A 27,790-nucleotide genomic window follows, 5' to 3' on the forward strand; every position below is an offset into this window, starting at 1 on the left:
TTAAAATGGAAATTAAACAAACCAAGCAAATGAAGAACACCAGTGCACCATTTCAAGGCACAGATTGTGCTGAGAGCACAGCATAACTTCTATATATGTAATAAAATATTCTAAGTGTTTTGGGCTTTTTTTTTGTCTGGTTCCTGATGAAGATACCTGTTGTGTCACTTAGTTAAACACATTTCTCAACAACATGGCCAATCATAATATTTGCATTGCATGTCAGCAGCACAGTTAATTACTGACTATCAGGGGAAGTTGCCTTAGGGTGATCTGGAAGGTTTGAACAACAGAATCAGCCTGTGTGCAAGAAGCTAAATTGATTAATGGTTATGCTTATGTTCTACACAGGAAGGCAACATTCCAAATCACAGACATCTTATGTATTCTTTGGCAGGAGGGACAGAAAGAGGGCACTGCAGCTTTTTCTCCTGGCAGAGAGAGACACACCAATGTCACCACATTCAATGTCACCATTACATGGTGGCCAAATGCCACCAGTTACCTAAAGCACAGAGAACCCAAAAGAGCAATATCATTTCTTGAGGAGACATACTTCTGTTTATCTCAACCCTCAAGAGAATTTTGAATTTTGAAGAAAGGCAAAGTACTAAAAATTGTTTAAATAAAGAGGTGTGCTAATTCTAGCAAGTAAAAATTGGGTTTCTACAGGAGGCTTCCTGAGAAAATGCAGTCCCTGTGTGGTATTCACAAGTAGACAGCATTTCTTCAGCAGCCATAAAGTTTCTGCTGCCTTGAAGAATTAGTTTGGCAGGAATTAATTAATCTGAGAGGAAATTGAGGCTGAGGACACAGTCAGGAAGATGTCAAGGATTTTGGCCACCAGTGTGAGGGAATGTTTTTCTGTTCCAAGCTTTACTGTGTTGAGCATCGATCTGATCTCCAGAAAAGAAAAGAAAGTTTGTTACAGACATTTCCTTACAGTTCCACATCACACCAGCTTGGTTATGGACAGCCCAGACACCCAGTAATACAAAAAAAAAGGAGAAATTTGACTTGTGAATTCAGGGTTTTTTAGGGATATTGCTGACTTTCAACATGGATAATCACTCATGCTTATCTGGCAGATACATTCAAGACAAAGTCATGGTCAAGTTCATTGTTTAAGTGGCATAACTAAATAAAGACTTACTGAAGATCTATGATGTTTAAAGGACATAAAACTCACCTCAGCCAAATGATACCCTGATTTTGGCTCTGACAGGAGTATTTGCTTCCTGTGGGAGATCATGTTTTAACATCAACCATGCACAGCACCCCTGACTGAACAGCCTTGATAGACAAGGATGGCGTGCATAGCTGGAATTTTATTATTGGATACTGGAGGATTGAATCGGAAAAGTCTCTTCAAGCAGATTTTTAATTTCAAGAGATTTCAGGTGGTTGTTTTAAGAGGATTTTGACATTTAACTGATTCAAACACATTAAAAACTGCATAAAACTGAGTGACAATGACATAACAAAATTGGACTTATTTTTCTAAACCTTGTTGCATAGAAAGTTTCCTCACTCCCACTCAGCTCAGGACTCATTTTGCCATTGTCTGTGAGTAGGAGCAGGAGTGGGTCTTAAATAGGTAACAGATTGGAAGGACAAGGGTAATTAGCAACGTGAGCTCAGTATTTAAACATGAAGAGAAATGCTAAGATCTTTTTTACTTTGTCATGCTGTGCCAAGCAAAGCACCTCACATTTAGGATGCTTAATTCAATTTGTGTTACACTACTGATGATTATGAAATGCATTTTGAAGAGATTTGTTTTATCTTCTCCAGAAAACACACAGAGACTCATTTACTACAAGAAAACAGAGATATAAGTAGAGACACATTTTGTGAATGCTAGAAGAGAAAAACACATCTAAAGAAAAGGAAAATTTAGGATATATTTAAGCAGATTTAAGAATGTAGGTGCAGTGTCATTTAGCAAAACAATGTCATCATGCTTCTAGGTTGGAACAGATAGAATAAAAAAATGCAAACAGCATTTCCTCTTTAATTGACATTTCATGTATTGCTTTTACACCCCTGCACATACAGCACTCTCATTCATCTTCCTGTTGGTAATGGACTAAACTTTCTTACAATTTCAAATAAGAAACTGAATTTGACCAGAATTCCTGGCAGGGTGTGCATTATTAAAAAGAGCCAAGATAGAACAACTTTGCTGAATATTCAACTTCAAACACATGGAGCACTCTTTATAGCATTCTTGGGATCAGGCCTAGCTCCTTCTCTCACCTGACCTTCAAACTGATCTGTGTGCCAAAGAATAGGATCAGTATAAATTTATTGCCCAACAATATTAAATGGGTCTTTTTCCCCATCACATGTGAATGGTCCTTTCTACAGCCCTGCAATATGACATTTTGCCCTTCCAGAAGTGATCCAAATCACGGGGACTCAAAGTGCCCTTCTGGGCTTTGCTGACCTAAGGGATATCTCTTTCTAGCAAAAGCTCCTCACCAAAATACTTTGGAACCTTTATACACACAACAAACAGGCTGAAAAAGTGCTTTCTTTGGGAGATTTAGTAGATACTTAATTTTATGTTCCCATCCATAAACAGTCAATGTAAGAATCAACATTTATTTATCAACATAGTTTCAGATTTTCATCTTGCACCATATCTCTGGAGTTTCAAATTAATAGGAATAATACAGGCAGTAAATCCATCCTTTCATTTTATTTAAGCCAGTGAGCTGTCTTCTGGATCTAAATTCCACATTCATTTTACTTGCTTCTTATCTACTTTAAATTTATTGGAAATAGCTTAAGTGATAAAATGAAGGTACCATTCAGCAGATTATTTACATTTTAATTGCGCAAAGGACACATTGGTAAAGTAACTGGAAATGAAAAAAACAATTTGGAAGTAACTTCTTGAAATACACATTTTCTATTTGTTCTATTTACCTTCATTTTTCTTGATGGTGAAATTTGGGTTGTTGACCATTTCAGGAAGAAGGCTGTACAGGAAATAATGCCCATTTTTAGGATCATCCTTGTCAACAGCACTGACAATCTGAATTACCTGCAACATAAATGGGCTCATTAAGTTTTCAGACTCCTGATAAACAGACAGTGCTGAAAAAAATTGTATTTATTGGACACATTTCATTTCTCTCCATGCCAGATTTAAAAAGATAATTTATAACTCTGCAAGGCTTTTATAGACCTTAGATGGAAAACCTTGGGTAAAGGAACTGTATATGCCCCTTTTAAAATGGTTCCAGAACAAAGAGAGAGCAAATAAGGAGAGACAGGTAAGAGAGGCCAGCAGAAACTGCTGCTGATTTAGACAAGTAATAAATTATTATTCAACAAAAAAAGGAAAATTGTGCTTCAGAAACACTCATATTGCCTATGGCAAGCTTTCATTTACACAACCACACTTCTCACTGGACTTGAATTTATAATATACCTTTAATCCTTTCTCCTTCCCCTACCCCACATTTCACTTCATAGAATAATTATTATTTTTAAAATTAATTTGGATGTGAAATTTTAGATGAGAAAAAATCAAAAATGAAAAGAAAAGAAAATATCGAGGGCTGTATTTTTTTTCCTTTAATTCTAATAAAACCTGTTATTCCTGCACTAGAAAGATATGCTTGTTTGTTTTTTAATAACATCATTATTAATTAATGATTCCTAGAATAATGCAAGATAATTAGGTGAGAAGAGTGCTTTGGGTAGTTTGGAAAACTTTGAATAATCAAGTAACTTTGTATGAAGTACTTCATATGATTTACATGACCAGCTGCAGTGTCTGAAGTGGATTTACCTCCATTTACAATTTTTACTCTTTACATTACTCAGGTACTGCAGCTGATCATCTTCAAATCATACCAAGCTGCACAGGACTATGAAAGGAATAAACACTATTTTAAAATAACCAGGAGGTTTGGTGGTTTTTGCTTGATATTTTTGGGTTTCTTTGTAATTTGTTTGGTTTTGTTGGGAATTTTAAACTATTTGGTGCACTTGCTTGTGATGCCAAAGGCTTTCCAGAGAAACAGAAACAAAATCAGCCATGGATCCAGATGCCACCCTCAGATGTGGCTTTCAGGGCTAGTTAGCTCATGCTAGATGAGGTTCATAAGAAATTTAATTAGAATTATTGACCTTTTCCATGTCCATTGAATCCAATAACAATTGTCTTATGTATTTATTTGCAATGTCTAAAGCAATGCACCTTTAATTTCTTGCACAATTAAATCCAAACTAGGAATCACTAAAAATTTTAAAGTATAGAGTGAAAAATGGAAGCAGGGTTTGATGCTGTCCAAATTCATAGACTTTTATTTTAAAATTTCCACATTTCCCCAAGAAAATGCCAATAACTAAGATTTTATTCTGGTTTAAACACAAGGACTATCAGTCTGTATGTGTTAAATATATGACAATAGTCAAAATCATATTTATGTTCTTCAAGAGTCAAAGAAAGAAGAAAATCTTACTAGATAAACACAGGGATCAACACCAAAACATAAATATTTGAAATTATGTATGTAAAAAAAGGTTTTAGCCAGCAGTGATATTTGTAGGACAACCCAATTTAGGAAGGAATGTGAGACAATTAATTCCTAGCCTAATCATATTCTGGATAGGTCAGCTTTATCATTATTATTGTCAAAAATCTATTGAAAAAAAATTAGATTTATTAAATACCATATAAATAGGGTGTTTGGTTTTTTTTATAACTGCATATATCAAGGTGGAAACCTTGACAGGATTCCAAACAAATGTATTAGAAGAGATGGATAAAAAAAACAGGCCTAGCTCAGCTTCTGCCTTTTTTACTTTATGAGGTAGATCTTCAATTTAATAGCTGAATAATGGATCCTAAAGTAGGAAAAATATAAACAATGGAAAAATATCTAAGTAGCCTCTGTCTGTCCCAGTGCAGAGCTGGAGCCATTTGCAGATGGGAAGGATTTTCAGCTTTTTCTTTGCAGAGGTGTCAGGCACTGAAGCACCCACTGTGATGTGCCCAGGGCTGGAGCAGGTACCAGTAATTCATCACCACGGGGAAGTGCAGTTTGGGCTGGGATCCTGAACAAGGCAGAGATGTTTAGACAGATATATTTTATAGCTGTTGAATTTTTCAAACACTGATAGAATGGGAAAGCAATAGGGAAAAAGGATTATGGCACAGTGAAATCTGGAAGGGCAAGCGCACATAACAGATGCAGTTTATCAGATTGTTATAATATTTTGTATGTACTGGTATTCCATCCATTCCCTACATTGTTTATAAAATGCTTCTTTCTCTAAAAATGCACCAAAAATTATATGTAAAAGACAAGCTTAGTGCAATACTACATTTGTTGTGTTACATGCACACATCACAGAATTAAGAGTTAGAGTTCCCATAGCAACCTTATTTCTTTGTGTGTTTGCATTAAGATAAGGTCTTAAAAAAAAAAAAAACACAACAGAAAACATCATATATATGCAGTGATATTAAACTGTGCTATCTTTTACTCGACAGGGGTCAGAAAAGTCCAGTAATTCTCATTTCCAAGTTTTTATTAGTGTGCTGATAGGCATATTTTACCGCTCTGTGTTGTGTGCTCAGGCAATGGAATATTACTGAGGTAATTCTCCAACTCTTAATTTGTGGTACACAACATGGCTGTGAATCACAAAATCAGAGTCACAGAATCACTGGGGTTGGAAAATCCCTCCCAGCCCATGGAGTCCCAGCTGTGCCCGACGCCCACCTTGTCCCCAGCCCAGAGCCCTGAGTGCCACCTCCAGCCCTTCCTGGGACACCTCCAGGCATGGGCACTCCAGAGCTCCCTGGGCAGCCCCTGCCAAGGCCTGAGCAGCCTTTCCATGGGGAAATTCCTGCTGTGCCCACCCTGCCAGCCTGAGGCCGTTCCCTCAGCTCCTGTCCCTGTTCCTGGGAGCAGAGCCCGACCCCCCGGCTGTCCCCGCCTGGCAGGGACTTGTGCAGAGCCACAAGGGCCCCCCTGAGCCTCCTTTTCTCCAGGCTGAGCCCCTTCCCAGCTCCCTCAGCCCCTGCTGGGGCTCCAGCCCCTTGCCCAGCTCCGTTCCCTGCCCTGGACACGCTCCAGCCCCTGCAGGGCTCCCAAAACTTCCCCAGTGCTGGACATCCCTCCGTAGGGCCAGCACAAGGGACAGGCACTGCCTTGGTCCTGTGGTCACCCCAGGGCTGGCACATCCCAGGTGCTATTGGTCTCTTGCTCACTACAGATGTCTTTTCTTTCCTGGTAACAACATCCATGCCAAAGGTGTTCCACTATAGAGAAATTGGTCAATAAAGAAAACAAGAACTGATTTTTTTTTCACTACATATCCAGTGAAAGTTAATAACCCTTTGGCTGTTCAGTCTTGAAATTTCTGAAATTCTTACATGTAAAATTCCAACTTTGATGTCGTATTAATACTTCATGCGTGCATTTGGTTCTGTACATACATTTAGCAGAAACTTAGCAAATCAGCATATTTTGTTTAGCAGACAGCACTGGATTGTAATGAATAGTTAAATGGTCCCCTAGGACAGCTTGACTTTCTAATTTGTAGGTTTGTATTGCAGTTCTACAAAGCTACATGTGCCTGAAATAATATATACAAGGATAAATAGAAAAACAAAGTTATTTTCAGCACATCATAACTATCTACGTGCAATTTTGGTACATGGTACTGTTTAAAAGACTTTTCCTGTGATGCAACTCATTAACCTAAGTTCCTTATCACTAATAAACACTTTTCTAGTTTTAATAAGACTGATGTTCCAACTCTGGAAAAGCTTTTGCAGTCCCATTGCTGTTCATGGTTATTTCTGCATTATTTTGCAGACTCAAAGCCCCATAACAGTAGAGTCACTACAGAGCAATTTTGACTTTGTCTGAAGAGTCAAATGCAGGTTCTGGCAGTAAAGGGATGGCTCTAGCTGAAAAGACAAAGATCTACCTGAAGATTTCACCCATTAGAAAGAAAAACAATCTAGTAGGAGAAGTGAATAAAATAGAGACAAATTGTGGGAGGCTGAAGGAGCACTGTGCTCAGTTTTATATTGCTCCAGTTTAAAGCTGCCTTCAGCTCTCATATATCACTGTCTGCACTACTCAAGTGAAGATTTTGTAGCTTTGTTTCCACAGCACTTCCCTGGAAAAGTCTGAGTATGGACTGGGGAATAGTGAGTGAGGCACTTTTCTTACTCAACATTACACAAATTCTGTTGTAGGTCTACAGGAAAATAATTTTACTTTACTAGCAGCATAGCATTAGTCAGCAAAGCATGAATGTTCTGGTTTTAGTAATTGGAATTATGCAGAAAAAAAAGGATAATAGGAAAAGGCAAGAGATGATTTGTGGTTAACCTAGAGGTACTGTAACAATACATTCAAATTTTTGGAATTTGTTTGGGTTTTTTTCCTCCTAAAATTGACAAAAAACATTTCTAGTAACTCTCTGTTGTGTGTAAAAATGTGAGAGGAGCACAGAAATACATGCATAGACAAATAGATTTTCTTCTCCCTCCCTTTCCTCTCCTATCAGCCTGTGGTACCTTTACTCAGAGGTACATCAAGGCAAGGAAAATGCATCTGGCAGTGTTACACACCAAGAGTTTTTAATCCATTGTGTCACCTCACTAGCGGCTGTACTTGCTACTGCAATTATATCAGAACTCAGAACATTCAGAAAGTGAACTGGAATAGATGGTGCAATGTGTTTAGTGGCTGCACATAAGGTTTTACCAATAGTTCAAATATAATCTCCTTTATGGTAAATCAAATTTGATTTAAACTTAGATTTAAATGGAACTGCAAATGTCAACAGACAGGAATACCTTAAGACAAGGTGCACCTTTCCTGCATGTGTAACATTTGAGTTTAAGCTTTGGACAACCATCCAAATTAGGCTTTTGCTTCTAGTTGTATCTTTCTCATATCACCTATTTCATAACTGAGATATATGTAGTTTCTTGAATTCTCCATCCTGACTTATTAATGCAATTTCTTCCAAAACTTGAATATAGAAATAAGCATAAGAAAATACAGTAAGGCAGTAGAGTTACTAAAATCTTTACAGGAGCTGATGATTTTTGAATGACACCTTCAATTCAGAACCTAACCTTGGAGATTATTCTGGACTGGTTACTGTTCCAGTAGTGCTATTTGTTTAAATACAGAATAAATTACAGGATCAGTGCCACCTCATCCATGCTGGCAGCCAAATATTTAATAACCATCTGTAAAGTTCACACAAGGATTCATGCTCATGAGTGACATCTGCCATCAGATCAAGAGTGTAAGAGGCAATGGTAAAGAATATCAAGTTTTAATGAAAGTTTTCTGTAAGTGCTTAAACAAAAGCCTCTTTTACCTGCTGACTCTTAATCATCTCACTTATTGTTTTATTCCAAAATGAAATGTGAACATTTTCCACCATCTCTTAAACCACTTGAAATTCAATAGGAATATCAGATAAATGCAGTCAGAAAACACTGTACAACAGAACTTTATGATTTTAGGGAAGCTCACTGAATCCTGGATAAAAGCACAGTCATTAGGATTTGATCTATCCTGGAAAATGCAACTACTCAGCATCAGAAATCCACCCTGAGCTAAAGAGAAATCCACTCTGAGCTAGAAGAACTGAATTGCCAGCTGTAACAACACTCTTTGCCCATGAGGGCACATCTCCTCTTCAGTGGATAGAGAGAATTCTCATTCCTTAAGTGACATTTTTGACACTATTTTACTAAACAAAAAGGGGTGCTAGAAGTCAAATCATCCTCTGGAACAATACAATCCTGTATGCAGAGCTGGGTTGTCATACACTGCTATATAGGTTGTCATTTCATACTACTAAAAAGAAAATAACTTCTAACTTTATTGTCAGGTAACCTTCTTTGGAGAACAGTGAATTTCATGTCTAACACCCACATGAGACACAGGAATAGTTGGATTAACAAGCCATGTCATGCTGTCAGCTGCTGTTTATTTACATAAAATGTCACAATCTAGAAATAAATTGCAAAGTTTAAAAACATCGAATTGTGTTAACACCCAGTGTTTCTCTTGCTGGACAAAAGTTACATCTCATTTACACTGCATTACTTTCTAAATGTCTATGCATATTCTTGAATCTTCACCTTGTTATTTAGGTGGCATATGAGATATTCTTCCCTATTTCTGTACATTTGTCCTTCAAAGTGAATACCTTTGAAAAAATCTGCTTCATTTCTTTGAAAAATACTAAGCAGTATAAATCCTGCTTCTGAGATGTTGCTATTGACCTCACCATGGAGAATGTTGTGTGAATTTCTTCACCAAGCTTTTTTTCATTAAATGAAGGAGGTAACAACATTTTTTATATTTTTTTTAATATAATGAAAACATGAACTTCCCTTCTCCAACCCCATCTTCAAACACAATTACAATTTACTTCACTTTCCATCAAGTTCTGGTTTGCTGTTTAATTTTTTTCCCCAACTGTCATAGCAAAGTAAGAACTGAATAGAGATTATAATGAGATAAGGTCAAGGGGAAACAGGTTTATTGTTTTAACTGTTTATTCTAAATTTTACCTGGAGGCAGATGCAATGTAAATCAATAACTGAACTGGAATTCAGGTTGGATTATACTTTCACCTACTAACACACATGAACTTAGAGAGGGCTGAGCTCCATTACACAGAGTGTGATGTTGGGAGCTTAGAGACACTCAGGATTTTTTCAGGATATTGTCCCAAAGTACTCACCTTTAATTTAAAACTAGACTCACCTTTAATTAAACTCACCTTTAATTTAAACCTTAAGGGAAAAAAAGTTTCTTTAATTATAGAAAACATCCCACAAAAGCGAAATTATAGAAGACATCCCATGAAAGTGATCATGGGTGTATCTTGAGTTAATGCTAAGAGCTGTTAGCATGAACACATGGGCACCCATTTTGGGAATAAAGATGACATAAGGCGACAGGGAGAAACTCCAGCCCAGTCTCACACCACATAAAACCTGGGATACTCACTTGTCCAGGCTTGCCATTCTCACACAGGAAGGCCTCGTGCTCTGATGCAAACTCAGGGGCATTGTCGTTCACATCCAGAACTTTGATAGCAACAGGCACCCGGGACACCTGGCTGTGGTTCCCTGAGGAAAGAGACCAAAGTACCCAAGGTAAGCATATTTAATTGGGAATTCAATACAGCACTGCTGGCACTGGCACTGTGCTCTTCCTGTCTCCTGCCCTTGCTTAATTGGGCTGCCTCATCTGCAATGGATCATGGAGTTGGAACACCAGCTGAAGAAGGATGGCCAGGGCTTGGTGGCTGAAAAGAATAAATAGATCCCTGCTACAAACAGCATTTGTTGGAGATTAGCTCAATGAAGACCTTTCTTGGTCTAAATTGGTAAGATTTTTCTTTGATGAAGTTTGTATTGTTTTATTGATAAAGTCCATTATATATGGAAAAGGGAAGGCTGCAAACAGCAGAGATTTATTTCTTTGTTTATCTTTGGCAGAGAACAGCACATTTTACTCCATTAATTGTTCTGACTGCACATCTATTATTTCTTCATTGCAAACACAGTTAAAGTACTGACCCACATTGGGAAAAAGATGGATGGGACACTGACAGGCAGGAAACTAGACAGTAATTTGGACAATTAAAGCACTTTGATCATCTACCAATGACCAAAACCGTGACCTGTGAACTTTTTTCACTGAAGTAACAACTCATTATTTATAATATAGAGCTATTTTGCATAAAATTGCTTAGCACTGTGAAGAGTAGAATGAGCTGTAAGGCAAGAAAAGCTAAACCAACAGTTTTCATCTACTTTGAATAGCTTTCAGAGGCAGCTGCCTGTGTCTTTCCCTCAATTCAGCATCGTTAATTTGCTCAGAGACTACTTATAAATATTTTAAATTATTTTTCCCCAAGGAGCAAGCCCATGAATTCGGTTTAAACTGAGGTCACCGGCTGATTTGGAGAGTTTGATAAACTGTTCCACAGCACATGCACACCTCCACAGGTACCTCAACCCCAGTGTCAAAGTCCATGTCCTGGTGAATATTATTTTCCAACCATGATATTCTACCTCATTTGTATCATCAGCAATGACAAATCTCAATATTCAGTGCACTTCTCAGTACAAATGACTACAAAGTACAAGAAGATCAGGCCCCACCAGTGCTCAGGGACCAACTGGTGGCAGCTCTACAAGTGACAGAGATTAATAAAGGCAGAATCACCATATACACTGTGGGTTTTGTGGTTTCCATCGGGATTAATTCTGTTGTGACCTAATCAAACCTGATATCTTACAACCCTGTTTCCTCCTCGTGTGCTAAAGACATCCACAAGATGGGAGGCTCCAGCCATATATCTAAATGTGCAAATTTCAATTGCTCTACTGACATTGAAATGGCATAAAAATAACAATTTTAAAAATGCAAACTCAAATATACCAGTGCTATAAAAGACTTTCTATCTCTGGGATTGTCTGAAATATCAAAATTCTTCCTGGATAGGACATGGAAGATTACCACACATCAGGATTTCAACGTTTTCCATCTTAAGGAGCCGAAAGTTTTAATATTGAAAGAATATTAAAGAAGAAAAGAAAATACCCACCAAAATACTATATGAGCAGTATTTATATTACTTTGCATCTTATGATCTTACTTACTAACAGGTGAGGGGAATGAAATAATGATATATTTGAAACCAAATAAAACCTAATATGCAAATCATATTCCAAACATTTTAAACACTTTTTTTATCTTCACTTAATAAAAATACAGACAATGAATCTCAAGCTTATCAGAATTCTCAGCACTAGTGTCATATTTAAACACTAAAGATTTACTTTTATCTAAATTAATGAAATGATGGCAGTTCAAATTTTAAAGACATTACAGAGAAATGTAATTAATTAGATAAGCTTCTAAAGAAATTATTCATGTCCCTTGTGACTGCCCCCAAAATGTTTGTCTTTCATCAGAAATACAAACATTAAATTTAAAGATATTATAATTAGAAATTTGATGAGAATTCATTTAAAAAATTAATTTACTAAACACAAGAGAGACCCAGCTGGTTTGGAAATCTCCAAACAAGGGGATATCCACTGCCTTTTAGGGTTCCTGTGACTGTAGACAAATTTGTTGTTGAGAAAGAGAGAGAGATGGAGAGGAAGATGTATCTACAGTTTGTACTCCCCATCACCCTGAATACACTGCACTATTTTGCCATCCCAAACTTCCCAGGGTGTAGGAGTGATGGGGGTAGGACAGTTGGGACAGACGGACACAAGGGATCTCTGGAGCCAGGTCGTGGAACTTGGGGTTTATTGCAAAGGGCCTGGGTGCAGGGCCCTGCTGGGAGCTGCCAGCCACAGGTCAGAGCAGGCCTGAGAGAAGTGAAGAGAGTGGGAAAGAGGATGAGAGAGAGCAGATGAGAGGATAAGAGCATAAGAGAAAAAGAGAGTGAGGTTCCTGTTACAATACAATAAATCTTCTCCTGTGTTGAATATTCTAATTCTCACCAACCAATCTAGCACAATATACAAATCCTACAGTATTTCCATACAGCCTACAAGAATCATTACATTACCACACTGTGTTACATTTTTAAACCCTAAAAACGCCTCTTTGGACCCCTTCTGCCAAGCTGTAGGGTCTGCAAACTTCCCAGGGTGTAGGAGTGATGGGGGTAGGACAGTTGGGACAGACGGACACAAGGGATCTCTGGAGCCAGGTCGTGGAACTTGGGGTTTATTGCAAAGGGCCTGGGTGCAGGGCCCTGCTGGGAGCTGCCAGCCACAGGTCAGAGCAGGCCTGAGAGAAGTGAAGAGAGTGGGAAAGAGGATGAGAGAGAGCAGATGAGAGGATAAGAGCATAAGAGAAAAAGAGAGTGAGGTTCCTGTTACAATACAATAAATCTTCTCCTGTGTTGAATATTCTAATTCTCACCAACCAATCTAGCACAATATACAAATCCTACAGCATTTACATACAGCCTATAAGAATCATTACATTACCACACTGTGTTACATTTTAAACCCTAAAAACTCCTCTTTGGGCCCCTTCTGACAAGCTGTAGGGTCTGCTCTGACCCTTGGAGCTGTCTGCAAGCAGAGGGTGTTGTTCCATCAAAAGGGGATCACCTTCAGTCAGCCACACCATTGTTTTCCAGTTGTTCAGTAACTGAGGGATCTCAAAGCTTGCTTTCATTTCAATCTCACTTATAGTTTCCATATTTTCAAAATCTTTTGCCAGGCAATCATATTTACAAGGCTTTCCTGTTTCATCTTCCCCAACACCAGGGAAATTCCACTTTGTGCTGTGTTTTCCTCCACCCTGAGCACACCTATTCAGACACATTAGTGAGTCCTCTCTAAGCAAACCCAGGTTGAAAACACCATCAGGATGGAACAGTTCCATCTGTTCATCTCCATACGTTTCATGTCTGCAGACTCTCGGTGCTGAAACACTCACAGAGAATGTCCAAGCTTAAACCCAGACCTGCTGGCAATGCCCCAAATGCTTGAACTGGGAGTAGGAAGGGATTGGAATGGATCCAGGCTGGTCACAACCTGCCCCATCTGCATGGTCACTGCCCTTCAGGCCCTTGGGTGTCTCACTCGTTAGTATTCAACGTTCAGAACTTTTCCTCATTTGTATGAATGGACAGTCAGTTCTTTCTAAGCTAGGAACAAAACTGAGTTTAATTGCTGCGTGGGCTTTTGTTTAGTTTGGGTTTTTGCCCAATAAACCCCTCAGTCAGTAGATTTAAGGGAGACTGAATCTTCTTGCATGCACCAGGTGGACAGCTAGACTGACTGTTTAACTTCCAATCTGTTATTTTATGCAAAACCATTAAAAAAAAAAAAAGAGTAAAGTTAGAGACTCTCTAAGGAACTAACCAGAATTTTTAAAGCTTTGTCACCTGTATTTATTGTGATGCACAGTTTGAAAAGACCTACCTTGAATTTTGCAATATAAAAGTATCATTAGGGCTGTCATTTGAGAAACACCAGCTTTGTTTGAAAATTTAACGCTTTGAGATGCAAGATTGAAAAATATTGACAAAATTTCCACTAGACTAATTAAATAAAAGTCTTTTCAAGCTAGGGCTGCCCAGAAGGATTTAGTAATCTGAGGACATCACTCTGTGTCTAGATGAGCACAGAGCACACTAGACAGATCCAAGGAAAGGAAGACTCAATGCAAAAATAACTACTGGAACTTCGTTTGGGTTGATAAATAAACTTCCAAAAATTATGGACAATCCATCTGCGTTTAGAAATGCATATTGAAAGGTTTCCAAGGGTTATAAAGACCTAAAAATCTCTTCTGTTTTCACCCCAGTTCACAAGACTCTACCAGAACATTCAGTGCTTGAAATATCCAACTTGCTGGTAACTCCTCTGAGTAACCCACTGAAACCAGCTCAGGGTTTAAAAATGCTGTAGAGTTTGATACCAAAATGATGAGGCAGATCAAATAACCAAAGTCAAATTAAAGCAAACAAACAAAAAAAAGCAAACAAACACTATCAAGCAGCTTAGTGTCTCCAAACCTGAACTTTCGGAGGCTACAGCCCCATTTTTTACCACTTGTTATTGGGATCAACACTTTTTGTCCTTCCTGGAAAAAATCCTACATACCTGAGATGTGCCTGTATTGTAGGAAATTTGAGTTACAAAGCACTGAGTGTTGTCAACATTGTTACTGCAAAGTTAGTAACAAAAGAAGTAAAAAAAAGCAAGAGTTTCAAGGAGTAACTAGAGCTCATAAATATAATTCTTGGTCTTGTACCACAACTAACAAAATAAAATACAGCTTTTCAACTCCCATAAAAAAAGACTTCATAAACTTGCTTAAAACACTTTGCCCTGTCTTCCCTTGACTGATAAAATGCTTTTTGAGATAAAGAGAATTATTGTGGCCCAAAATTAAATTTATAATTTTTTTAACCCAAAGGAATCCAGTTTAGTTCAGTTTTCCTTTAGGAAAATGATTAAATATCACAAAATCACTTCAACATTCTCTATTAAAAAAATCATTAGCTGTCTTGCATTTTACCTAAAATTTACCTGAATAGAAAGTAGATTCCTAGAAAATCACTCATTTATTATTACTATTATTATTATGGTTGTAATATTATTATTATTATTATTATTATCATCATCATCATCATCACCACCACCACATGGTTTGAAAATGGTTATTTCATGCTTCTCTGATTCAATGAAATTTCTACAATAATAATATTTTAAATAAGACAGTTCTAGTTCTAACAAAGAAATCAAAACAAAATCTGAAATCGCTGACTTAATAAAAACAACAGCACTTGGTTTACATTCCTTATGTTTCAAACTTATTACATTGTATTTTAACAGATCCATTTCCCATGACTTTATCAAAGTTTTATCTGATGACTTTATTAAGATAATCCACAAGACAAGTTTATTTCTCCTGTTAGAGTTTATGTTGTTGCTTTTTTTAGGCAATCCTTTACTTCTAGAAGTGTAAGCTTATAACAATCTTTCTGTCATATAAAACTGACAAATCTGACTTAAAGAATCCTTAGATACACAGATGCTATTGTGAAACTGAGGTTTTATTTATGTTGCAACTTAACTCTAGAAATCACATAGTGCAGCAAATACTGGGCTCATTTGTCTGCAGCATTGGGTAATGATCTGATTCAAGAGAGGCTGAGTGCCTGAAACCCACTCCAAAATTGTCAGGAAGACAGCAGTAATTGCCAGCATTTCTCTTAAAAATACCAGAACACAAGCTATTTCTGAGCTAGGACAAAATTCAAACAACAAACTAAAAACCCAGACAGAACTGTTCACCAGGAAGATTTCGATTCCCCATTGAAATTATTGTCTTTTTAGAGGATGAGAAGTCATGGATTATTGAAATAGCAGTATAAACATATCAGTGCATATCAGCGGGAAGGTTCCTGTATGAGGTGCTAAGACAAGAAACAAACGCAACCTCCTAATTATTATTCAATTTGTATTTCTTTAGCACATGGAACTCGCCAGAGCAGCACAGATTGTGGCGAGTGTCTGTGTGTACATGTGTGTGGGAGGGGCGCGGAAAGGAAAGGATGTGGAACATATTTCTCAGGTTTGTTCCTTCAGTCATTCTTTGGGAGAAAAATAATAACAGAGTTGAGAAGTTTTGTCTCCTTTCTCCAGCTCCCTGGGTGTATTTTGTTGTGGGCTCCAGAAGGATGAATGAGGCAAGAGCAAAGCTCTGTCACACTCTATTTGTTCACCAAGATATTGTCACAAGTTTAACCAAGAAATGGCTCAATATCATCCACCTCTTCAAACCTGAATTTGGAGTTAAGAGGTTCCCAAAGCTCAGCAACTCCATCTGTAAAGAGGTGACTCAGGAAGGCCACACTCACCTACCTATCTTTATTCAATATATGAGATGTATCACTTGGGACTAAAGGACTGATTTTACTTTCAGGTTGCTGATAATATCAAAACAAAAAATAAAGATTAATATTTCTTTGATACATGCACACACCACGCCAGAAAGTGCTAATTAAATACACCATATCCTTCAGGTCCTGTTTTCACTCACGTTCTTTTTCTGTGGGATATTTTTTGGTACATAAGTGCACATAAGACACTAAAATTATTTCATATAACCCAGCACCAATCAGGTCCTGAATCAATTACCTAAATTATGCAGAAAATGGAGACATGCCTCCAAAAAGACCAATTTTTTTTTATTAGTGATATTCCACCTAGCCCTGCACTCAGCTCTTTGCTTGCCACTGTAAGTAGTAATACTGAATTATTTACTACATTTGAAATAATTTAGAACTCCAAATAAAAATATATTTTAAATTAAACCAAGGATTTCAACCGGGTACTTTGTTAACTTCAAAGAATCAACACTGATTTATAAAACTTGATAATAAACTTTAAAAAGGGAGCCTATTCCTTTTTTACAGGTATAATGCATACTGATAGAATCAGTTAGCCCTCATTTTGCTTATCTGAGGTCAGGATGTAATTTGACATTCCAATGCAACCTCTCTGCTATTTTTCATGCCATGAAGTGCAGTTATTCAGCAGCTTTACAAATAGTTACTCTGTAATTACCTCTGATACTCTGTGAATTGTAAGATCCATTTGCAAAACCGGGAAGGGTTTGTAATTTTCTGCAGAAGTATCTTATTTCACTTGGTGTATTTGCATGATATTGCCTTGTCTCAGTGCACAGACAGATCAAAAGGGCTTGGAAAAGAGAGACTAGATCAGAAAAGCAAAACATTCCCTCAAATGTAGTTCACAAGTGTGAAAAGGGCCTCTTCTACCACAACCCTGGCTATAAGGGAAAAATCAAAAGATTCTGTTCTATTTAGATTTAGCTGAGCATGATAAGAGAGGAGAAGTTATCCTCTGCTGCAATGAGAATGAGAACATGGGCCACACTGAGCGAGCTCTAAGTTTGTCGTGGAGGAAGCAGAGGATTCTGAAAGAAATTCATATCCACCTTGGGGCTGGAGGGGATTGGGAAGCAAAGACAGCCCCCACCCTGTTGTAAAGCAGGTGTCCTCTGACATGCAGGAGAAATGATGCATCTGACTCCATTGATATCAGAAGGCTAATCAATTAGTTTATACTATATTATTTTATACTATATTACACTACATGTAAACTGAAACTGCACAAGCACTCAACTCAACCAAATCTTGTGACTGTCGGCCAACAGTCCTGACATACACAAGTGGATTCAATTGGTCAATGAATCAAAACACTCACACCACAATCCAATTATCAATTCCCTTCAGGTAAACAATCTTCCACAATGCACTCCATTTGTGCACAAACACAGGAGCAGCAATTGAGATAAGAATTGTTTTTTCTTTCTCTGAGGTTCCTCACTGTGATTCTCAGAAAATATCCTTGGGAAGTTGTGCCTTGCTTTTCTCTGTGAAGAGAAACGCGGCCACACCATCCCTCGCGCCATCCTTCCAAAAACTCAGCAACCCCAAAACTCAAGGCTTTCTGGTTATTCCAAATGACTCTGAATGGTGGTTTGTCTTTAATCCCAACTTGTACGTTTTGAAAACTCCACCTTGGTGTCACTGCTTCCTATTCAGCAGCATTGGGCTCCAAAGAGCAAATGCTAGAAAAGACAGGAGATGCTCCATGTACTGGATACTAGGAGTGCTCATTACATGGAACACTCCTATTGCATGAGAGAGGGATTTGGAGGCTGCCATGGCATTCTCCTGGAGATGCTGCAGCCCATGGCATGGACAGGTGCACCTTCTCTGGATGAGAAACTGGCTGATGGCCTGACCAATAAATGGGGAATGGTGCCACATCCAGCGGGTGCCAGGCACCAGGGGTGTCCCCCAGGGCTCAGTGTTGGGCCCAGTCCTGTTCAGGGTCTTTATGGATTATCTGCACGAGGGATTGAGGACACCCTCAGGCAGTTTGCAGATAACATCAGGTTGGGTGGGAGTGTGGATCTGCTGGAGGGCCGGAAGGCTCTGCAGAGGGATCTGGCCAGGCTGGATCCATGGGCTGAGGGACAGCAGGGCCAAGTGCCAGGTCCTGCCCTGGGCTCACCCCAACATCATGGAGCGGGGCTGGCAAAGAGGGGCTGGAAAGCTGCTGGTGGCAAAGGCCCTGGGGGTGCTGGTGACAGGGCCGGGCACAAAGCCAGCAGTGCCAGAGGCCAGTGGCACCTGGGCTGTGCCAGCCCTGGGGTGGCAGCAGGCCCAGGGCAGGGCCCGGCCCCTGGGCTGGCCCTGCTGAGGGACCTCGAGGGCTGCGGCCTCTGCTGGGCCTGTCATGGCCACCAGAGCCCTGCAGGGGCTGGAGCGTGTCCAGGGCAGGGAACGGAGCTGGGCAAGGGGCTGGAGCCCCAGCAGGGGCTGAGGGAGCTGGGAAGGGGCTCAGCCTGGAGAAAAGGAGGCTATTTCCCCATGGAAAGGCTGCTCAGGCCTTGGCAGGGGCTGCCCAGAGAGCTCTGGAGTGCCCATGCCTGGAGGTGTCCCAGGAAGGGCTGGAGGTGGCACTCAGGGCTCTGGGCTGGGGACAAGGTGGGCGTCGGGCACAGCTGGGACTCCATGGGCTGGGAGGGATTTTCCAACCTCAGTGATCCTGGGATTCTGTGAATGCATGGAATATGCAGGAGGAGAGAAAAGTGGGCTATGAAAACAATGGGAACAAATGGATGGGATGAGGCTTGGAAAGAGTTGGAATAAGTATCCTAATTAGAAATTGTAACATCTTTGCAATATTTGAGTAAGAATTATGGGTCCTTGTCTCTTGGCAGACGCTCTGGATGCAAACAGCATGTTCTTAGAGGCTGCTCTGCATATCTAATTCTGACCACAGTGAGGTTTATATTCACAGTGACACATAATAAAGATATATGTGACACATCAATATGAGTAAACAAATACATAATTCAAAATAAAGTATTAGTAGAGCTGTTTGAGAGGGCTGTATTGGAAGCTGCTGAAGTCATATCAGGTTTATGACAATGAAGCAATTCCAGATTGTTCAATGATCCTAAGTAAATCCTTAAGGGAAAACAATAAAAAAAACAGCACTGCTGATATCCTTCCACCCACACATCTATGCAGAGACCAAACTGAAACAACTTCTGGGAGAAAACAACCTGTATTTGTGATAAAGCACTGTCTAATTGAGCCTTATTTATCTCTAACAAGGACACAAGTCAGGAGGAAGTTTGCAGTTATGTCACACTCAGTAAATTAGCTGTGCTATGTACTGAAGTGGGGAATCATTACAAGTGCAAAGTTAAAAATACAGCTAAAGTTTTAGCACTTACTAGCAGTGCACTTATTAACAACTACAAGAAATGGCAACCTAGAAATATTTGAAATTTTACAGTTAGATTTTTGTGCAAAAGGCAAATGCAAATCAAACAAACAAACAAACAAACAAACATGAAGCAAATGGAAAAATAATACCTAATTCAAGACTGAGCAATAGAAAAACAACATTTGTGATCTCTGGAAGAATCTCCAGGAAGGAAGAATGCTCTGCAGACCCAGCATTTCAGCAAGATGCTGCTAAAAGATTTTGAGTGAAGGTTTTCCATTTCCTTGTGGCAAGAACCACTAGGAAGGAAAAAAGTTAGGAAAACAAAGAATCTCAGAACCATCTTTCTGATACTTTCATTATACACTCTAGGATAATAACAGTGTGATGAAATGCCACTGGATCTGTACTTTTGTGGATCAAAGCACCACAAGCCTAATTAGGATTCCAGATTTTCTGAGGCACTATAATGCCTTAAATTGTTGTGAGGTACGAACAGGTTTTAATTTCTAAATATAACAATGAGGAAAAAAAAATTCTAGAAAATAATATGGTGTCCTTGAATGACAGAAAAGAATTTGACTTAAAAATAAGGCAGTAGACAGGCAGGAAAAGAAATTGACTGAAAAAAATGTAAGACACAACAAATGTACCAGGACATGATTTGCTGCTGTGTTTCTCAATTCCAGCTTAGCCAAGGGAGTTGTGCTGCCATAAAACAGTCAGGAATCTGTCCCACACTTTAGAGCAATTATATTATTAATACGCTAATACCTCATGCATATTAAAATCTTATAAAAATATTGACTTAGATATGCAAGGTCTTATTGTCAATTATAATTAGCTATGACATTTTCTAATGACTAGCAGCAATAATAATAACAATAAGCAGCCTGATTGAGGATGAGTTGTCTGGAATATTTGGGGCTTTTTATTTGAAATGATTTCATGATTGAAGTAAAATAATTTATAGCTCGAATGAAATCCCTCCCTTACTCATAGACAAAACATCAAAATGCTTTAATAAAGATTTTTATTAAAGCAGAATTTATTATAGAAGCATTTAATTGTCATTACTTTTAGAGCTCATATTGCTTTCTGAGACTGATTTTCTTAACAGTACCATTTAATTAATCTTATGTTTCCTTCACAGATAAAATATTGCTGGATATCTTGGATATGAATCAGGTTCTAGGAGTTCAGCATCAAACCTTCTAACTTGCATATCTTCAGCAAAAAGCAAAAAAGACCTCTCCAGCATATCAGAATGCACCTTTAAAAATACCATCTGCTTTGTTTTTCAGAGACAAAATAGTTCCATTCTTCCCTGCCCTGCACCTTTGCCAGAAGCTCAGAGCATGCTGCTCAGACTTTATTCCAGACAGAAATGTGCCTCAAGAAGATTGACTGAAATTATACTGAGTTACAAACTCCTCCTCTGACCTGCCCTCATCCAGAAAAACCAGTGGAGATTTCAGATAGTCCCAATCTGCTCAGAACTGATGAACTCAGGTTCTCAGATGAGGTGAATTCCATACAGTGTTTCTAAAATTAATCTTATTTCCTTTGGAACGTCTAATTCAAATGTTCAAGTGAGGATGGCCAGTTGGTAGCTGGTCAGGGTAAAGATGCACTTGGTTAACATAACATATATCTATAGATCAGCTATATATCTATAGATCAGCTATATATCTATAGATCAGCTATATATCTATATGCTAAGCCTCTAAATTTCCTCAAAGTAATTAATAAATATTCTGTGCACTAATTAGTTATGTACATTTCTGCTTGTATTCCTTACTTGAATCCTTCCCTGCTTTGTGCCCCAGGAAACCTTATTTCGTTTTAAATCACCACTCAATGCCCCAGCCTTTTGTGTTTTAAGCTTTGAACAGTGTTCCAACTCCTGTACCATTTTACAAAATGATATCTGCCAATCTAGAACCCAGTTGCCCAGCCTGGATTTATAATGCCCAGAAAACAGAAGTATAATTTAGACTGTTACTGCAAATCTCTCTCCTTTTCCTTGTCATAATAACGTTCACTACTTAGTTTGACCTTTTTTGGTGTTTTTTTAAATTTTTTTAACTTAATTACTCAGATGCTTTATTCACAGCTGCCTTCCATGCCTCCCTCTGGAATCAGAGGTCTCCAGCTTCTACTCAGCACCCAGTACCTGAATTTTAGTGCTGGCTCCTGAACTACTGAGGCCTCTTCACACAGAGATTTTTTCACAAGCACACTCCTTTCCCATTTGCATTTCCTCATAATAAGGCCCCTCCCATGCTATTATCCATGTGGATCACTTCTCCTGCTACTCTTGAGCTGTGTGAAACACGAATGGGAAAATCTGTGCTATGTTTGAGCACACCTTCACAGCTGAGAGCTGCAAACTGCCTTGACAAGATGCACCAGCCCTCCCCTGCCCAATGGCAAACCTTCTGTGACCCCTTAGGATCTGAGGAGCTCTGTGTAACCTTCTAGTTATGTGCAAAAGGATAAAAAACACCTTAGCAAATTCTGTGGTTTAGTGTAAAAAGGATGGATTATATAGTTTGATTTCCACTAAACCAGAGCAAAAAGGGTCAAGCAGAAAAGGTTAATATTCCTGAGCTTCTCTTGTTTAAACCTCCATAAAGGCTTATTTCCTTCTCTTTCTCAAACTTACTGAAATTTACTCAGCCCTAAGTTAGAGATAATTATATGATGTACCAAAGCAACTCTCTAAAATGTTAGAATTATTGCTAATAATGCCTACAGTTCTTTTTACCATAAAAGGCTAAATAAAATTAAATAAATGAAAGCATAATGAAAGCAAAGGTGTTCGTGGCATTAAAAAGTACATTGTAGCTGAAGGCTTGTTCTGAAGAAATATGTCTCTCTTCCTTTTTAATTAGTGTCCTTGCATTTTTTAAAGGAATACACACTATAGATAACTTTAGCAGTGCCTGTGCTGGGTGATGATTCAATTACTCTATTTATGTTCTTAGTAAACCATATAGAGCCTTTCTGGCTTTATGCCCTTTCCCATTAGGTGACAAAATTGCCTCATACTTCTTCATTTCCAAAGAATGCTGTTGGTGTGGGTAATTACCTGTGTCAGAGCCCACGGCTTTGTCCTTGAGATGCCTCTGCTCTGGGCCTGGAAAGTATTTATTGTGGTCAAATCACCATTTACATTTCAAGATCTTGTCTAGATTTTCACCTCTTGCTTTGAATAAATATTCAGGAGAATTTCTACTTGTTGTGGCAGCTCTGGTGCTTTGCCCAGCCCTTGGGCAGGGGGCTGAGACTGCCATGGGAGTGATGCTTGCTTGGCACATGGGGCTGAGTGCCAAGAACCCTTTGATCAAGCAGTCAATCCTACTGAAAATAACACCTCTGTGACTGCAGTGCCTGTAGAATAGGGACAGCAGAAATTCCATTAAACCCTTCATTCAGAGATTTAAACCTTGGCTGAAAGGACAGCTCCAGGCTACAAGAATTATCCTGTCCCTGTTTTGGGATTCCCTAGTGGACTTCTCTGTTGTGTGTCTGTGGGTGTGAAGTGCAGAGTGTCAGGATCACAGGATCCCACAGTGGTTTGGGTTGGAAGGACCTAAAAATAATTTTCTTCCACCCCCTGCCATGGCAGGGACACCTCCCACTGTCCCAGGTGCTCCCAGCCCCAGTGTCCAACCTGGCCTTGGGCACTGCCAGGGATCCAGGGGCAGCCCCAGCTGCTCTGGGCACCCTGTGCCAGGGCCTGCCCACCCTGCCAGGGAACAATTCCTTGCTAATATCCAGCCTAAGAGGGAGAAGAATCCAATGCTGCAAATAATCATAACACAGCTCAGAGGAAAATATAAACCTTGAGTAGTCCACTCAGTGCTACATGGAGTGAAAGGCAGCTTGGGGAATTTAAAGGGATCATCATTTCGCTGTCTTTAGAGATAATGAGCCAGGCTTTCTGTTATTTATTGATGTGTTTGTCATAAATCTCAGCTGGCCAAGTGGAATATATTTAGAAGTCTTTACTTGTTGAAATCTATGGTATCATTCAAGGCAGCTAAACTACGTAATACACATATTCTGGGGAAAAAGATTACCTCACTTTTAAAAAGAGAATTTCAGATAAGCATTGCTAATAATGAAGGCATTGCAGTATATTTTGTTTCCAAAGAATTCACTAGAATCCTTTATCTCAAGCAGATCTCAGCTTCGGTTTTGGAGGGATGGATATGCAAATATCAGGATATTCATATTTAAATCAGAGGAATGTTGTGCAGTCAAATTCTGTTGCTAATAAATTTCTTTCTAGGCTAAGTTAAACCAGCTTCTCTTACATAAGTCTTTGTTTTGGTTTCAAACTACACTAGTCCTCCATTTATTACTGCTGTTGTTATATCAATTAACCAGCAATGAAGGGCATTTCCCTAATATTATTAATGGCCCACACTGTGAGTGTGCTAGGAAGTATCTGCAAGGTGGCTGTTCCAGCCATTAAAAAATGGAAATGGAAATCCATGGAGCTGGAGGCAGGAAGAGGACAGAATTTAATTATTACATGCCTTATCCATGTCTGGCAATCTGATCTCTTGAATGATCAGTGATTCTGAGCTCCATTCAGAATCTGTAGGAAAAATGGTCTAATAAATAAATCATGGCTATTTGATTTTCTTTTCCTCTGACTAGCATTGACAACACGTAACGTGGTAAGTGCTGCAAAAACCTGTGCAAGAAACTGGGAGAATACTGAGGAGGTTAAGCCCAGCCTGAACCCTGCTCTGCTTCACTGCCCAGCAAAATTGGCAGCCAGTTAATGCCAGCAACACAAGCATGTCAATGGGAGCAGGAGTTATAGCTATAATTGTAATCTACACAGAAAAAAATGTATTTGTGGGTTCAGGAGAATGGGATCACATCTGACTGTCAGGATCCTGACTTCACCAGATTTTACTGAATGGTAGAAAATTCATTTCAAGCAAGTAGCAAAGAACCAAAGATGTGATGAGCCTTTGTACACACAAAAAAGATGCACCAAAAGAGACGTCTGTAATTTAATCATTCATTCTTACTGCACTGCAATTCAGGCTGTCAAAAAACCCTTGCACATGCCCCCAGATTCCTTTCCTGTTCAGGATACAGCTCTAGAGAGCTCAAACACATGAGCAGCACTATCAACCCTGACTTACAGAGCAAGTCTACATTCACCCCTCTCAAGCATTTAAATTTAAAATAAACCTCCCAACCTGGGCTATGACTTTAAGCTCATGTAAGTCTCAGCTACACCACAAACTAATGAGAAATCTCATTAGGTCAGTGTTTAAAGTCCAGAATCAGTGACAATGTTCACCCTTTATATCCACAGAGCACAAAGGTTCATTCTCAGGAAATCATTTTACAGTGGACCTACTTCCTTCAGCCTGTCATCGCCTTGATATTCCTGCTCCTTTCCATTCAGCAGGGTAAACTTGGTGAATGGCAACGTAGAAAGAAAAGTTAAGAATCAATTCACAGGTTCAATAGCTTTGAGTCTTGCCCTTGCCATGAGTGTATTTCTTCTGCACACCCTAAGCCTGCACTTCAGAGGCATCTTTCAAAGATGTCAATGCTCTTTCTAATATTATCTTCTCTTGAAAATCCATATGGCAGAATTCATCAGCACAGAGGAGACGAGAGAGGAAAAAAGTTAAGCAACAAAGAAGCAAAAAATAATTTGATCCCATAAGAAAGAGATGTAAGAAATCACACAATAGGAAAGATGTGCAAAAAGATATTTAGGAGTAGACAAATTTAAGGGTAGCAGTTGAGAGGACCAAAGCTGCGGAAGGAGTTTAAAAGCAGATGTGTAAGTAAACTTGAAATATTGAAATCAGCACCTAAATATCACCTGCACTGTGATAATCTCATTCAGTTCATCTTTTCCACAGATGGCTCTTTGCATGGTTTAATCTCTAGTAACCACAAAAAGATTAAAGAATTCATTTTTGTGGGCATGCAACTATTAAGGGGAAGCTCCCAGTGTGACCATTCATGGGACTCTCTGTCAGGGACACCCCCACCACCCTGCACTGTCACTGCTGGGACCCAACAGCATCTCCAGGGCCCCTCCTGATTCCCCACACCCCACTCAGAGCCAGAGCAGATTTCCTCACTGGTTCCAGCCCAGGTTTCCCTCAGCAGAGTCTCAGATCTCTCGTTCCATAAAGCCATTTATTCACAGTTAAACAGCCACAGCATGAGACTGTGCCTCTGAAGAGGGACCCCACTTCTATCCCTGGACTTTTATCCCTTCACAGCCTGAGCACAGGGAAGTTTTGGCTCCTCTTCCTGAGCCCTGAGCTCCTGCCCCGACTCTGGGTGTCCCTCACCCAGCTGTGCCACAGGTCATCAGATCCGCTGGCATGCAAAGGGTCACAGGTCACATCCTCCTGTCCCTCTGAGCTCCCACCCAGAGCTCAAGCTGCAGCTTGCAAACCAAGCTACCTGCACCAGGTATGTCCCTCAACACAAGAGGAAGGCACTGTGGTTACTGGGATTTTAGCAGGAGGCAAACCCTGTGCACTGGCCATGCATTTTGGGAACCAGAATGTAAATGAAATACAAAATCCTGGGCAAAGGTCTGAGGGAGAGCCACTCAAGGCAGCTGTTCTTCAGTCTGTCTGGCCGCTTTAACTCCCTGAAAACAAAGGCTGCAGAAAACTAGAAACACCTTCAAAAGAGTCTGTCAGCAGTGGGAAAGTAAAGGAGGGAACAGCACCACCCAAAATGTCTCACTTTGCACAAGTCTCAGAACACAACGGTAGTGCTATTTGTCACCAATAATATGAATTTTGTCTGAACAAGTACTGGCCAGACACTTGCCTATGAATGAGAACAGAAAATGTCTTTCTTCTAAATAAAAACCCAACCAAATGAAAAGCCCCACAAAAATCCCACAAAACAGCCCCAAGCTGGTCTTTTGCCTGTCAAGTACATGTAGAAGAATCACATTCCCCACTGGCTCACACTTTCCTCCTCCTTGTTTTTCTAGACATGAAAGGGTTAAATTCATATTTTGGAGCATTAAAATTTAAAATGTTTAAAATTATCCACACCCATTTTAAATCTGAGCACTTTTTAAAAGAACAGCCAGTCTGAGCCTGAGGATCTTCACCCCCATTTCCAGTGAAAATGCAGAAGCAGGAACGCTCCATTCAGCCACACCAACCCTGCCTTGGAAAACTCCTACCTGAGACAGTGGCTAAGGGACGATACAAATAAATAACTTAGTCATGATGACAAGCAGGAAACTGCCAAAAATTAAATCAGCCTAGAGCACAAATTTAGATGCAGGTATCTTACCATCACAAAGCTGAAATAGTGAATTATTGTTTGTCAAAATTTGGTGTTTATCTGTGAAAGTGTGGCTACATTAGGGCATATTCTTATGATCTAGGATCTACCATGCTGGGAATAAAGAACTAAAAATCCAGTATGATGGCTTATGAGTAGTAAGCAAATTTAATGGCAGTTAAATGGCCTGGTCATTGCCCTGCAGATGGAGAGGAGAGTTTTGTACAAGCCCTGGGAAGCAGCCAGCCCAGGAAAAGGAAATGTTCCTGCCCGAACAATTCCCACATATTTATTTTCCTGTGAGAGATCAGCAGTCCATTAATAGGGCTGTCAGTGAAGGCATTGTAATGACACACTTTGTATTTGCATTTGCTGCTTGTGTCTGCCTCCAACAGATTTCTGTTATTTTAAAACAGAGATTTTGTCTATTACTGTCTTGGAAAAAAAAATCTAAAAATGCCCATTTTCCCCTGTTTGACAGTTCTATAAGCAAATTTAATTTCTGCTTGAAGAGCTTAAAAATAATTTCACTTAAATAAGCAAAGACAGTAGTCTATGAAATTAAGCCCTTGTTTTATGTAAATGTCAAATAATTATTTTAGGAATGCAAAAATAAGCCAT

The 27,790-nt window shown here is 39.3% G+C and overlaps 1 protein-coding gene across 4 annotated transcripts in view; it reads right to left on the reverse strand.

The window, feature by feature from the left end:
- CDH8 (cadherin 8) overlaps positions 1–27,790 on the reverse strand; it is a 162,314-nt gene that overhangs the window by 26,404 nt on the left and 108,120 nt on the right. For 3 of the 4 annotated variants that reach the window (XM_031063641.1, XM_031063640.1, XM_031063642.1), the window contains exons 9-10: positions 10,029–10,150; positions 2,935–3,052 (exon numbers count right to left, since the gene is read on the reverse strand). In XM_031063641.1, coding sequence (XP_030919501.1) covers positions 2,935–3,052; positions 10,029–10,150 — 240 coding nt within the window. Of the gene's footprint in view, positions 1–2,934; positions 3,053–10,028; positions 10,151–27,790 lie in introns of those variants that run through there. The other variant, XM_031063643.1, reaches the window with a different exon arrangement.

Source organism: Geospiza fortis, unplaced genomic scaffold (genome assembly GCF_000277835.1).
Source record: "Geospiza fortis unplaced genomic scaffold, GeoFor_1.0 scaffold359, whole genome shotgun sequence".
NCBI lineage: Eukaryota > Metazoa > Chordata > Aves > Passeriformes > Thraupidae > Geospiza > Geospiza fortis.